This window comes from Aythya fuligula, chromosome 3 (assembly GCF_009819795.1).
Source record: "Aythya fuligula isolate bAytFul2 chromosome 3, bAytFul2.pri, whole genome shotgun sequence".
NCBI lineage: Eukaryota > Metazoa > Chordata > Aves > Anseriformes > Anatidae > Aythya > Aythya fuligula.
In genome coordinates, this window is record NC_045561.1 from 23,390,560 (window position 1) to 23,406,113 (window position 15,554).

The following is a 15,554-nucleotide window of genomic DNA, read 5'->3' on the forward strand; positions in this document are numbered from 1 at the left end:
AACATGTTGCTGAGATGCAAACATTATTTTCCTTCAGGTATTGTAAAGTAGACTGAGTATTGTGGCACATGTGTACCTATAGAAACGGGAATATGGACTGAGATTAGAGGTTTTATGGGAAGAAAAGCATTTCATAACCTGTGTAGTAAAACGGGGATAATCACGTGGCACTTTTAAGCCACGTACAGGAATTGATTGCCCAATTTCCTTTTCAGGTTTTGCAGATATGCCCTAAGGACATGAGAGCAGATATCTGCGTGCATCTGAACCGTAAAGTTTTCAAGGAGCACCCAGCCTTCAGGCTGGCGAGTGATGGGTGCCTTCGAGCGCTTGCCATGGAGTTTCAGACAGTGCACTGTGCCCCAGGAGACCTGATCTACCATGCTGGCGAGAGTGTCGACAGCCTCTGCTTTGTGGTTTCAGGGTCTTTGGAAGTAATCCAGGATGACGAAGTCGTTGCTATATTGGGTGAGTTTCACAGCTGATACACACATTGTGTACAAGTATAGATGCACAGAGTGTTTTTATAGCCTCTTCTACTCAAGCACTTACATTATTCTTTAAAAAAGCTCCAGTCAGGTAAGCTTTACCACAGCCTGTATATTTTAATGAACTTGGCAGCTCTATGACATTAAACATTTGTTGTCTGTTGAAAAATTGAAAGAGAAAGGAACAAATACTTGCTTAAAGTCATACAGGAACATTGCAACATTGCATAAAGTCATTGGCTTGTCCTTCCTGTTCCACATAGGTAAATAGGAAGGGCAATCATCTCATCTCTGGATTGCTCCAACTCTGTTTCTTCTGGTCAATGGCAGCTGTATTTGAGCACTGAGATACTGAACATTCTTGGGGTTGTTTCTTCCTTGCCGCATCTCCCTTCATCAGAAATTCCACTTAGGATTGCAGAAGAACTTAAAGTGCTGGGCCTGCCACTCCTCTGATAAAAATCCAGTTTTGCTGAAAATTTTTCAGTTAGCTTGATTTCAGATTATGTGGTGATCTCTTAAAGACAAAATAATATAAAATATATGAAATATAGAATATATAATAATAACCAATACATATAATGATCACAACATACAATCATATATAATATACATTATATAACATATATTATAAAAATTTAAAGCTGATCTGCATTAACTTGGAATGACAATTTTAGTTTGGAGGCTCTCAGAAGAAGCTGACAGTGCTGTGAACAACATTCTGAAGCAAAGCTAGGAGAAGAGAGTGAGATTATCCAATAGATATAGATAAATGATGGGGTTGCTACAGCACTGAAAAGGTGATACTTATCCTTTGATTCTGTCAGACCCTTTTGTGATAAGGTAAGTTCTCACAGTGGCTTTATCCAGTACCTGTCACTCATGGCAGCCTGGCAAAAGAGATGAAAACTTTCTAAATTTAAAGTTTCTGATCACATACAGCCACTATAAAAGGAATGTCTACTGGAAAATGAGGAAGCTAATAAATATGCAGAGTTCGCTTTTCCTCTACTTCTGAACAGGATTGCATATACAGCATAGTGTGAATTTCATGTCCTGAGGAATCAAGTTCATGATATTTTGTACTACACAAGAATCTAAAAAGGTGAAAAGTAGTGGGGTAACTAATTCTTTTGTGTTCTGGAATCAGCTGTGTAATTTAGTGCTGTTTGATACTAACAACTGCTCCCAAGTGCAAATACATGCTGAGCGGAGAATGGATTGAGAGCAACCCTGAGGAGAAGGACTTGGGAATGTTGGTTGATTAAAAAATCAACACGAGCCAGCAACATGTGCTTGCAGTCCAGAAAGCCAAATGTGTCCTGGTCTGCATCAAAGGTTGAATCCCCTCTACTTTGCTTTTGTGAGAACCCATCTGGAGCACTGCGTTCAGCTCTGGGCCCCCAGAGCACAAGACAGACACAGACCTATTAGAATGGGTCCAGAGGAGGTCATGAGGATGCTCAGAGGGCTGGAGCACCTCTCATATGAAGACAGGCTGAAGGAGTTGGGGTTGTTCAGCCTGGACAGGAGAAGGCTCCAGGGAGACCTTACAGTGGCCAGTACCTAAAGGGGGGCTACAGGAAATCTGGGGAGGGACTCTTTGTCAGGGGGTGGAGTGACAGGACAAGGGGGAATGTCTTTATAAGAGGGTAGGTTTAAATTAGATGTAAGGAAGAAATTCTTCACTCAGAGGGTGGTGAGGCACTGGCACAGGCTGCCCAGAGAAGCTGTGGATGCTCCATCCCTGGAGGTGTTCAAGGCCAGACTGGATGGGGCTTTGGGCAGCCTGGTCTGGTGGGAGGTGTCCCTGCACATGGCAGGGAGTTGGAGTTAGATGGTCTTTAAGGTCTCTTCTGGTCCAAACCATTTAGTGATTCTATGATTTTCTAAGTTGGACATCAAAAGCTTACTACCTTTTAATGTTCTGAGTTGCCATGAATTAACATGGCAAATGTAGAACAAATTAAAACCTCTCAGTTTGGGTCATTTTGTATCCCACAATGCCTCCTCCTGTGTCCATCACAGGGAGAAAAGCTCAGGAAAAACTTGCTGTTCCATTTAATCAGCGTGAGTAAAAAAATATTGAAGTAGGGTTTTCAAAATGCCTTTTAAAGATATGTTTCCTCCTTATCTTTAACAGTACTTTCCATGTTTTATCATAATGTTCAGTTTAGAAAACATTCAGCCCAGATTCCTTGTAAAATCAACATTAAGGAAACCTGAACTGCTAATCTCTGCTGCTGCAGAGTGATGGCTACAGATAAATGAGGCCGATCCCTTGGTATTTGAGTGAATAGAAATATTTTATGTTGTTTTTCTCCTGGGACAGTAGCAACTGATCCTTTTCTCTCCACACCTTTTATTGGAAATTTGGAGCCAGTTCTCTGGCTCCCATGGAAGTTGATGCTCTGTCATTTTCTGTATAAATCTAGTAGTCAGAAATGAAAGCAAAATGAAGTGGGTTCAGTGTGATTTGGCAAGATTTTGTTTTGGGTAAGTGTATATCAATTTTTGTGTTTCAGTTTCTTCTGGTCTAAGAAAGGTTTTTTTCCTTTCACTCACGTGTGCACACACACACAGAGGTTGTGAAGCCATCCATTGGAGATTTTTCCATGCAAATAAGAAATGATGTAGTTAACTGAAGTTGTTCCCTATTCTGAATCAGTAGGAGTTTTCTCCTTTAGAATCGTGTAATGTAAGAACCACATTACTGAGGATGCTGCAGGAGATAGGCCAAGATTTCCTGCCTAACTTCTGTTCAGTCACAGTTTTCTTATCAGTAGAACAGCAATGATTTTTTTTTTTTTTTAAATTTCATGTTCAGCTAAACTTGCCAAGCATTTGATAAAAGCACACCAGATAAAACGAGCACTCAAGGAAAAAAAATAAATTCTGCATTGTACAAGAAACATGATTGTTGGTGATCATTCAGCCAGAACAGCCAATTCCATAAGTTTTGTTTGCCAGTCACAATGAAGCACAGCTCTGAACATCTGGCATGTAACAGCTAACCACGTGAGGAATTCTGTACGGTAATTTCAGTTAACAGATACGTCAGAGTGACTGTAATCTCCTCACAGACATTCTTGAAATAAAAATAAAGTGTATAAATTATCCAAGGTGAATTATTTGCTCAGCTTTGGCTGTCACTTAATAAAGCAACCTTTGCAATTTGTAATGTAGCCTGTATCTTCCATACAATAGAGAAATAAATTGCATCTCTAAATTACTGTGTGACTGCTGCACAGTGTTATATAAACCAAAGGTAAACTACACTTAAGCCTTAAAGGATCCAATTCATATGAAAAATTTTCAAGTTTTGAAATCATGTAGCCTTGCAGACTAGCATATAAATGTCTGTCATGTAGCCTTGGAGTTTGGAGTGTAATGTGTGCGATTGTGTCCATCCAGCTTGGTTCTAATACCCATGTGAGAGGTATATTCTCAGACCAGGCTTATGTTCTTATAACAAAGAACTGATTTTGACTGACTTGGGTTAATACTTGAGTTAGAAGAAATTGTACTTGGTCAGAAATGAAAAAAAAAGTAATTTTTTTTTTTTGCATGTGTGTCACCTTAGATTGCATTCCTTGTTAATTTGACTAAGAGACAAACACAAAATGTATGAACTTCAAAAAATTTCTCTGCAACATTTACAGTAAAAGTTTGAACAAATTGAGGTATTTTGTATTAGGTTTGATTTGTTGGGATGAAAGATGCATTTTTTTGATTCTATCCAAAATTTCTACTGAAGTAAAGAAATTACTAACAGTCATGTAACACAGTCTTTAGACTTGATGTGTCAAAGAAATAAAAAATAATTAAAAACAAAACAATCCCTTCCCCTTCCCCCCCTCCAATAGAAAATTGCTTTTAAGCAAGATGATTTATGTATTGTGATTCATTTTAATATGAATGAGGAAAAAAAGCAAGACGTAGCAAGGCAAGCCACTGTACCGCTGTGTTTTTTTACGTTAATGTGTAGGTTATGAGGAGAATTAAGTAGCAGTGATGATTAGCTAGTGGGAAGCAGCCTGGATGAAATACAATTCAGTTTTCTGTAGCTCTCTCTTCTTCCATTTATATGGTTGTTATTGCCTAGGATGAAGCGCTGAGGTGCACTCATCGCACTCATCACTTTACGAAGGCAGAGACAAATCACCCAGTCCCTGCCCTGAAGAGAGCCGAGCAAAGCATAGGTCATGCAGAACTTCCATTAAGAGGCTGTTTTCAACTTGGCTTTGCTTTTAACTTTTCTAAGCCTTACCCATTTGGGCTGTTGCTGCTTTATCCGTCTGAGACGGACTTATCTATTTGAACTACTGCTGCTTAAAAACTTCCCCATTTATCCAAATGCGGTTAGGGGAAATGGGTTATTTTGTCGCTGCTAAAAAACAATCAGCCACTTCTGTGCGCTTCATTTGGCAGCGCTGGGTTCTCTGCTTTGGAGCAGACCCTTTGGGCCGATCCCCTGGCCTTCTGAAAACCTGACCTTGTCACAGGTCACTGAAAAGTTAAAATTTACTCATGCTCAGGAGAGATGTGCTGGATTTTAATGTAATGAGTATCTTGAAAAGATTGCCCCTGAATTAAATGTGTTTCGGGTAGAGGCCATAAGATCTGGCTGCAGCTTTCTTTGAGATATGCAGGCAAAAAGGTAGTAAGAGCATGAATTATGCCAGCCTAGCTAGCAGTTGTTTCTTAATTTAGGGAAGCTTGAGAATCAGAACTGTCTTTCAATGCACTTTTTGTATTTTTTACACTATGAAGGTATGCATTTCCTTAATTCAGCATGATAACATAATTGTTAGAACTGCTGTAATCAAGAAACTGCTAGAAATCTGGCTGAGCAGATGCCATATGCCATTGCTGAGGCTGACAGGGCACTTTCCTGAGGCCTTCTAGTCTGGACCTTTTTAATCTCTCCTCACAATTATAAGAGGAAGTACGGGTTCTTGTGTTATCTTTCCAATTGCATGTGTGCATCAGAAATTTATATAAAACTGTAATAATAATAATAAAATCGTGAAATAGTAGTAAACTTAACTTCTTATAAATATCTTCTAGAAATACAGTGAAAGAGAGGATAGGAGGCCTTGTTAGAAAACAGTTTAAGTTGTGTTGATATAAATGTACAAATACCTGAATGGTCAAGAGTGCCATTTTTGATTTTAGTAGAAAATCAATTCTAAATTAGAACTGCTTGACCTGGTTGTACTCCAAGATTGAACAGAAAATCCTAGTGTAGGAAACAACTGATTCTTTGACCCAGGTTGGATCCGACCCATTCTGTTTGAAACTGGGGTCATCTTTGACATTTGGAAAAGCATTTCAGTAAAAGACTGAAACTGAGAGATGAACCTTGAAATTAGGGTGACGAGCTGTTTTTCTATAAAATAGCGTCTTGTCCTTAAATTTTCAGACTGCTGCAAAAGCTGTCAATTAATGACTCCCAGAGGGCCTGACTAGGCAGCACTTCTTCACTTCTGTGAGTTGTTCAAAGTTGCTGAACTGCAAGGGGGGGCTGTGTACACGGGTAGTGAGGTTAGTCGTAAAGATTTGATTAGACTGGGAGACTTTAAGCCTTTGTTTAACAATTAAAAACGAAGCCTATAAAACCACTGTGGTCTTCAGAGCTGAGCAACGGATGAGAAAAATAACATTTATTAGAAGGTTTAGTTTAAAAAGAAAAACAAAACCACCACAGAAAACAGTTTATCCCAAGAGTAAAGCAATTTATTCCCAGGCCTTGCATCCCAGCTGTTTTGCATTTATTGTGTTTTTACTATCCTTGTTTGAGCTAAGAACTTTCAAAGGAATAAACTTTTTAATTGACTTTTGGTTTAGCAAAGAGTATTAATGAATTGCATCCCATGCTGTCCCACAGTGGTGTTAAAATTTGGTCTGTGGACCCTGTTTAGAGATCAGCTATTAGTATTAGTAGAATGATGTGTGATGTAAAAAGTCAATAGAGACCTTTGTATGTACACTTATTTTTCCCACAAGAGACACTTATAACATTTGTCAGATTTCAGGCAGGTAGATAGGATCCTTCCTTGTTTGTCCTGAACAAGAGTAAAGAGTCCCAGTCTCATCGGCAGGTTGGAGAATTGTGCACGGCTTTTGAGGTGTGCTGATCTACAGCCTGATGACTGTCATAGTAAGTCATCCAAAAGTCATAAGACAACATGAAGAAGATTAAGCTTCAAAATAGATTTATTAATCCAGCATCACAGTTCAACAAGAAAATGGCCGTTCCCCATTGTGGATTGTCCTGTAATTTGGTTCCTGGCTGCCTTGTTCTGAGTGCATTACTGTACAGTTGCACTCAGGAATGCCTACAGGTCTCCTTGGTACAGCCACAGGCTTGGCTGACTTGTAACTGACAGTGGCCTGAGAAAGAATTTGAAAACATTATTTGCATGATGTGTGTGCTGCTAAAATGCATTCTGATTGTGAATGGCTGTTTATAAGGGATGGAATCAGCAGAGGACTAGGTATAATTTCCCCTTATGTAATATGGCCCCAGAACTTGAATGGGAAAGGGGAATAAGAATAGAATACTTTATTTATTTATTTCTCATATCACTGGGTTCAGCTGAGATTAATCATGGCTGAAGAGATTTTTGCACCATTGCATGCTGTAGCTAGCTTGTTTGTAGCCTGGATTGCACTGAACAGATTGAGGCAGATCTGTTTGCCTAAAGAGGGAAGGATTTGAGCCATTTTGCACTCTCCTCATTCTCTCTCTCTCTTTTTTTTTTTTTTTTTTTTTTTTTTAAATCAAGTTTATGGGACTTAATGGAAAGCCATTAAGATTGTTGACCTGCTTTTAGACTTAGACGTGCTGTAGCCATCCACAAGAGCACATCCCTGAATTTTGAACCCTGTAGTACTTGTCTGCTCTGTAGTCTTCGACCAACTAATGCAGCAATTTCCTCTTTTTTATAGTTGAAAAAAATGATCATGACTGTAATAGTGCAGAGGGACTTCAATGGCTGAATGTCAGATATGGCCTTGACTGCGATGAGTTGGGAACAGTGTTGTCCCTGCACCGTACATGTGTGTCTCTGCAAGTGTACAGTGGCTGGTGGTATTGCAAAGGCATCTGCTAAAATGAGTTGGATCCTGTTTCACAGTGTACATAGAAAATGGAGAGGCAATGAAGAAATTATTGGGTTTACTCCACCATCCCAAGAAAGTGGTGGTTCCCTGTCCCCATCTTAAAAACCTGTGGCAGAATCCTACACGAAAGCAAGCAGAAATATTAGGACTACAGCTGCCTGTAGGTGTAAGTAACCACCTTCCCTGCCATGTGTCAGCCTTAGCTTCTGTTCCTATATGCTTGTCAAGAAATGGCAGTACCCTTTCAGTCCAAGGGGAGGAGGCCACACACTTATTTTTCCATACATGGAGTATAATTTGCTTTCAGCTGGCAGGTAAACATAAATGAGATAGGAAGGGAAATCAAGGCGGTAATTTATTGTGAGGGAAAATCATTGCCCTCCACAAGGACAGTTTGCTTTTTCTATTTCTTTTGCTGTTATCAAAGCTAAAGGAAAACAAAATATGGATAGTACATAATTATGAGAGTAACATATGCAGTAACCGAATGTCAGGAAGAGGAATTTGTAGTCTAGACCTGACTGCATTATTTTCCACTTGTTAGAGGGAAAGTGGGATATGGATATATCATCTATTTCTCTATAATCTGTATCTATACCATCTTTATCTCTTCCTTTTTCACTGGGGGGCAGGTGGGGAGCTGCGTAAGTCGCACGTAGATTTACTTTTAAGGTCCCATGTAAATTGGAGGAAGTGAAAATTGAATGTCCTGAAAGAGCAGATCTTTTATTGTTATTTACAAAGCTATAACATTGACTAGATTGGAGCCTGTGGTTTTAACATGATATCGTAGGAGAGCTTGGTGTGCCATGTTTTATTTCAGCAGGATATTAAATGCTCCATTTGCTTTGTGTGGAGAAATTCCTGCTGATTTAATTTTATCTAATTGCGATCTTAAAGGAGCATTATAAGAACAATTGTTTGTTTTCTTCACAATTGTTTTAGCTTACTCATCTAGCCATAATTTCATTCAGATGTAGACCCAAGAGGCTTGATTCAGGTTTTGGCAGGGCAGATTTGCATCCAGATAGGACAGTCCAAATTGTAAGGGCAAATGCACAGGAGGGATGGTTTATTTTAAAGGAGTGGAAACAGCAATGCAGAAGTATTGTCTGTCTTAGGCCTTCTCAGTGGCAAAGCATTGCATCTTCCACACAGTTATGTGGAGATTGCTTCTCAGCAGGCTTGAAAATGTTGGAGGTTAACTGCGCTAAGGCCAAACCACTATCTTTATACTGCCTCCAGTAGCTGAGCTCACTCAGATTTTCCTAGACTGAACTGCTTTGTGGACAAATCAGTTTTCAGAATGTGTATCCTTTGGGGCCTGTTGATTATTTAACACCAAGTCTTTGAAAAAATCCCTTATTTCTTTATTTTTCATCTGAGCTTTAAAATCAGGTAAACCTGACTTTGTGTCAGAAATGTCTAGCTGTTGTGCTCTTGGGCTTAAGGAGTGAGTGCTGGATTATGGATGGTATTAGACTTTTCTTAATATTTTCAGACAGTGTCTAACGTCAAAGCATTGTTTGTGCTATTGAATAAAATAACGTGATGTCAATTGTGCGCTTTTTTTTTGTTTGTTTCTGTTTTTGGAAAAAGGAGAGATTGAAATTAAAATCCAGCTTTATCTTCAGTAGTTCTACCGTGCTGGTTTATTCAGGTTGACATATATAGGCAGGTTGGACAAGCTGTATATTTCTATAAAATGATACAGTGAATATCAACTGAAGAAACAATTTTTAGAGCTGATTTCCTCAATGCCTGTCCACTGTTAGGATACTTTTCCTAATAGCACACTGATAGGAAAAGAATTGGAAGTGGAGATCATGCCAAACTTTTAAAAAGACACCATCTAACTATAGCATAATAAAGGTCTACAGTAATAAAACATTTTAATTTCATGGTGGAGCAGCATGGAAACTTCTTGTTGAGAAGTACAGATTTACTCCAAATGGTATTTTTGGAGAGAGAATTCCTTTTCCCTGTACTCAAGACATCCAGAAGATATTTGAATTGACATCAGGAATTGGCTATTTTGAGACTTCTGTATGACATTACCTGTTCAATGTCTAGTTTTTGCAGAGCATTAAAAGTAGGAATTATGAAACAGCCATTGTCCACTGTTATCTATAAATGCCCTAAAACTGGACCTGTGCAAGTATTGGAAACACAAATTTATGGTTTATAAACCACTTAATGAATGAACTACTGGAATACCTGGGAAGAAAGGGGACACACCATGGATAGAGGCCTCAGTCGCAAGCTTCTTGACACTGCAAATCAGATGACTTTTTCTATGGTTTCATGATTTGTTGTGACAAATTAATGCACTTTTGCAGAACGTGCCAGCTACTCTTAAAGAGTCTGATACCACCATGTGAGGAAGAAGCCCCCTTTTGAAAACGGTAATACCTTGCATGCTACTGGCAACAGTGGTTGATCATTCACTGACAGCCAACATTGGGATATGGTGAAGATGAAACCATCTGTTCTGCATATTCCTTGATATCTCAGGGTGGCTTAGGAAAGGCTTATCCACCATGTTTGTATACAGACTCCAAAGACAGGTGTGAAGAGCTTAGAGAAAAACAAACAGGAAAACAAATAAATCATGGAACAGTTGCATGTTTTGATTTGTTTTCTCCAAGTTTCACGTTAAAACCTTTCTCAGATTTATGTTTCTGAAACAATATTGTTAAATTTAACCTCAGGGAGATGCTAGAAATATTAAATAAAAGTGAAATATACTATAGTTATGAACTTTATGGGTTTTTCAAAATGTTTATGTACTTTAGAAGGCAAAATCCACTTTAAATGCTTGTGAATGCTTTTGTCTGAAATTAAAAAAGAAACAAGAATTTCAAACGTGAGGGCTTTAAAGTAAGCTTCAGGCAACAGCTATAGCATAAAACCTGTTTCTAAGTCATCAGAGAAGAACCCCAAGGATACTGCAAAATGAGCCTCCTGTAGGTTTTTTGATGAGAGAACAAGGACTGTCCATGCAGTGACACCATACATTGAGCTGTGTTTTTCCCATTATTTAGCAAATGCAAATAACTTCAAGTACATTTGTGGCTAGTCCTTTGACTAGTTATTTAAGCTCGCAACATCTTGTCTTCTGAGTTTGTTACAAACTGGCTATGTCTTTATAACATCTTTTTGGTAACCACTAAAAAGAAAGTAAGGATAAATGATTCTGATGCAGCCTCCTAGCTTTTTGTGAGGGAGCCATGTAGAGCCCAGCTGACATTTTAAAGCTGTTCTTCTCATCATAGTAAGTCAAATATTGAAATATAATCCACACTCTATTCAGAGAGACAAATAAACATATTAATTATAGCAATAATAGAAATCTTAGCTGTAACTATTTCATGTTGTTGCTAAACAGCAAGACAGTGCTCTGAAATAAATGTTTTCATTTTTTTCTTGTACAGTGACGTTCTTTAACAGAAAAAATTGATGCAGTTGTATAGTAAGCTGTCTGCAAAACTGATGCAAACTATGCTTTAAAGCATGAACAGATACATTGTGTTTCCATTCATGCACCTGGCAAATCACTGGAAGTGTAATTTTAGTTTATTATCATTGTAACATTTCTTTTGATTTCAGTGGGACTAATACTCATTTTTTGTTGTTATTTTCCCTCCTGCCTTTTAGAGGAAAAGAGTGATTAAAAACCCCTGGTTAATGAAAAATAATATCACATGTCTTGGTCCAAACTTAAGAAGTCTTAAGAAAATCTAAAGCAGCAAATCACTTCCATGCATCATCTCCTGCCCGATGTAGTGTGTTGGAGGACCAAACTACAGGCTATTCAGTGGCTGTCGAAATGTGCACATTATCTGTGAGACACATGCTGTGTGCTCCACCTAGCTCTGTTTCTTCTGGCTGGCAGTTATTCATTGCCTAAAACAATGCACCATCAAGAGGAAAATTTATTTTTGCTCTGGTGCTTCTGCTTTCCTTGAATCTTTCTTCTCTCTGTAAAATGGGAAAATTTAATTTGCATGTCATGTTCAGATAAGGAAGAGAGGAGAGGGGAAGATTTTCAATTCTAGCTAAGCAGACAAGTGCTAGTCACTGAGGGGATGACCCAAGTCTTGCATCACTAGCTTTGAACACCAGGGGTAAATATACTGTCCTTAGTGGAATTTTGCTTGAATACCACTGGTAGGTCCCTGCACTATGGGATAACTTCACATCCTGTGGTTCTGTTCATACCTGCTCAGGAGACTGAAAATAAACAAATAATCAAAAGCACACAACAACAAAAACAGAGAAAATCAGAGCAAGTTGTTTGTTTTGGTTGTTTTGTTTTTTGTTTGTTTGTTTGTTTTTGTTTTTGTTGTTCTTGTTTTTAAATTTCATTAGCATCTTGCCTAATGAAGGCAAGTCTAGAAGGGACCTGTGCCAGATTCTGGTGTGAGCTGTTGTAACAGCTATTACTGTTGATTTGAGAATGATTTTAAGATAAATATTTTGGTTGATGTGCTGAAAATCCTTGGATTGGTGTGAATCCCATGAAAGTCCATGCTGACTTGGAAGACCTTCAGTGTACAAATCCCTGACATTTCCTCACCCAGCTCCTATTATTAGCATCACACCAAAGCCATACCACAACTCCCAGACACCCAGAACCTGAAGGTCATCTTATGTGTATTGTCAATCGAAATATTTCACATTGGGTCATATTTTATGAGTAGAGTGGAATATCTTCTGTTTGAGAACTCTTTGATACCTCACATTTGCACTCCTGAAGATAGGTGTAGGTCTGGTAGGCACATCATGGCAATATATAAAGCATGCTTCTGTTGTTGAATAGAATCAGCAAAAAATTTGGCTAGATTGCAATAATGAGATCTTGATTCTGGGTGCTGCTTTTAGGAGAGTGAATTTGGGTTGACCTTTTGCCTGACTCAGGGTGAATTTGCAGCGGTAACAGAAATCCTCCTTTCGCTTCAAGGTGAACAGTAAATTTGCTATGGGGAAAAGACTTGGAGAGAATAAGTACAGAAACAGAAAGTGCTGGTTTTATGAAATAATTCCTCAGAGTTTAAGTTTATCAGGGTTTGGGGACTTATAATTAACACAAACAAGCAAACATGAAAGGCAGTTAAGCTATTCGTTTTTCCAGTTCATGCTGAGCTGACAGTGGAAAAGGTTCTCAGCCCACAAATCCAGCAGGGAATATAAATGATTGATGGTAAAAGCTTAGATCATCAACTTCAAGTGTGATTGACAGATAGTGTTCCTGGCAAAGGCCTGGAATTCAGCGAACTGGGAATGAGAAATGCAAAGTACTGACAAACAAATGACCATCTGCATTTCCCTTGCTTTTTAATCTTTCTTCAGAGGTAAGGCGAGATGTAAAAATCCTGGAGTTGTATGTAAACGTAGGCGTTTCATTCAGGTTCTCTAATGATGCCTTAGACTTTGCCAAACACATTCTGACATGTTTAGAAGTGCTACCTTACTCTTCTTTCTTTCCAATTGCAAATGTTTTTGATAAAACAGCCACTTGACCTCTTTTTTTTTTTTTCTTTTTTTTTTTTTTTTCCTTCCCTTTTTCCAAGTGATTGTTCTTTCTTTATGGAAAACATGTAAATGAAGGGAGGTGGTACACACTTCCTTATTACATGCAGGAGGACAATGTTATAATCCAGAACAGATACTTCTGGGTGGAAATTTAATTCCTGCTTACTGAAAAGATTTCCAAGTGCTCCTTCTCCACTGCCCCCACTCTTCTATGAAAGTTGCAAGTTTTCTTAGAGTCTGACAATCGGGATTGATGCATTAACTATGCATCATTTAAAGATGTGCTTGACAGAAATAAAGTAGTGTGATGCTTGCAAGTCTGCCTCGCTTTGGAAATCTAACCATAATGTCGCATTGATTTTCATCTAGAGCGCTGGCTGTTAACTCTATTAACTTCAAGGAAATTGTTAATGATTGAAAACTGTACAACTTCTTGTTTTAGCCTGCTTTGCTTCTTAAAGTGTGAGGCTTCTGTGATCTGACTCAGCTTTTGACTCACGTATTACTTTACTCTGGTTTGGCTAAGTGAGCACCCAGCAGATGCAGTGTGCTGCTCCTTGCTGCAAGTGGGAAGCAGCTGGGAGCGCCTTCCTTGGGGTGGCAGGCAGCCACAGCACAGAGAGGTTTGGGAAAACTGCATATAAGAAGGGGAAACTGGGGCTGCTGGCACAGGCAAAGGACATGACTGTAAAAAGCAAAGTTAAATTTTTAGGGTAAAACCTAACTAACTCGTGTGTGGTGTGTCATTTCCTATATAGGCAAAGCAGCACCGTAGTGTTTGTAGTTGCCTTGTACTGATTAGTCTTCGTGCTGCTGTGGGGCAGTAAAATAACTATTGTCATTTTAAGGTAGGGAAACTTGTCTGGAGATACTAAGATTGAGGCTTAGAAACAAGCTGGAATTTCACTCCGTTATGCTTGGACTACCAGCTCTGACTGTTGCTCATCAGTGATGGCACATTTCTATACTTGATAGATTCCAGAGCGTTAATTAAAACAGTTGTTTAGCTAATTGCCTGGAAGATTGCAAGTAAAAGCATATTTATTCCAAAGGCAAACAATCCATTTTCATCCAGTGAAGCATATCAGTTTTTATGGTGCATAAAAGTCGTTTCACTTCAATTTTGAATACATTGTGTGTTTCTCTGTCTAAATGCCTCGTGGACGATGATCTATTTTAAGTGCATGGAAGCTATTTTATAATTTTCTTTTCCATTTCTTTACAATTTTTAAGGTATCTACTGTAAAAGCATGTGTTTAAATAATTGAAAATGTGAAAAGTCAATGCCATTAAAAATGAAAAGTTGCTTATTGCACTGACCTATTGCACCACCACCATTTTTACTGATACACAGCCTTTGTAGTATTTCTGGATGTCGGCACTGTCCTATGTAAAGGAGCAGTGGTAAAAAGGATATCATTATGGTGTTTTTGCCCAGCTTTGTGGGGAAAAATGTGCTTCTGGTACAGGTGGTTTCAGTGGATATATGCATTAGAAAAGGAAAGACATTACACTCCTACAAAGCATTCAAGGAAAAACTGGTCCCTGGCAGGTGGATTGCACAGGCATTTTGTGGAAGACTGGGAGCACAGTTATTATGCTACAGTGTAGCGTGTCATCAGGATGGTAGCTTCTCCTCAAAGAGAAGATGCTTAGTGTCTGAAGAAGACATCACGTAATGGTGGAGGTACAGCTCAAGAGATGACCTGGGCTCTCTGGGTTAAATTTAGAAGGCATCTTGACCTCTTTGTTCATGATAGTTCTCTTGATTTTCATGTAGATTTTTATGCTTGACTACTTATTTAGGGAATAAAATCTAAAAAGACACAGGTGAAGTCAATAAACTAATATGTATCGTGATGCTTTGGCTTTAAGAACTACTACAGGCAAAAATATTACTTGCAAGGCAAGGGACCATCTGACACATCCCTACCACAACTTAGTAGACGTTGTGAGTGCATTTCTTTTGTTGCTTTGTCTTAGAAGAGATTTGCAGTGCTGACATAACACAGCAGATTTAAGAGAAAAGCACCATTCAAAACGAGAACAGTGTAGTTATTCATTATCAAGAGAACAGCTGAATATTCTTATCCTGTTAGCAATATATGTCAGAAAATGGGAAAAATAGTGACCATTGCCCTTCAAAGCAGCTTGTAACTTTCTCCTAAACACCCCTTCTGTGCCCATCCTGAGCTGGCGTATAACCATTGAAATCCTCACTGGGGGCTTCTGCTCAGGCAGATTTTGGTATACTTGCACCGTGTTGTAGTGCCTAGATTCGTACAAATGTCTTTGCTGTAGTATTTCTCAGTAGGAATGTCACTGGCTGTCTCCAAGCTCATTAAGACATAGGGACTCTTACGAGAAGGTTGTAAGGAAATGGCCTATTTTCTATCTTTCTGT

The 15,554-nt window shown here is 38.7% G+C and overlaps 1 protein-coding gene across 1 annotated transcript in view; it reads left to right on the top strand.

Moving 5' to 3' along the window:
• Nucleotides 1-15,554, top strand: part of KCNH1 (potassium voltage-gated channel subfamily H member 1) — a 179,647-nt gene that overhangs the window by 92,366 nt on the left and 71,727 nt on the right. The window contains exon 9 of the mRNA XM_032185662.1: nucleotides 216-468. Coding sequence (XP_032041553.1) covers nucleotides 216-468 — 253 coding nt within the window. The remainder of the gene's footprint in view (nucleotides 1-215; nucleotides 469-15,554) is intronic.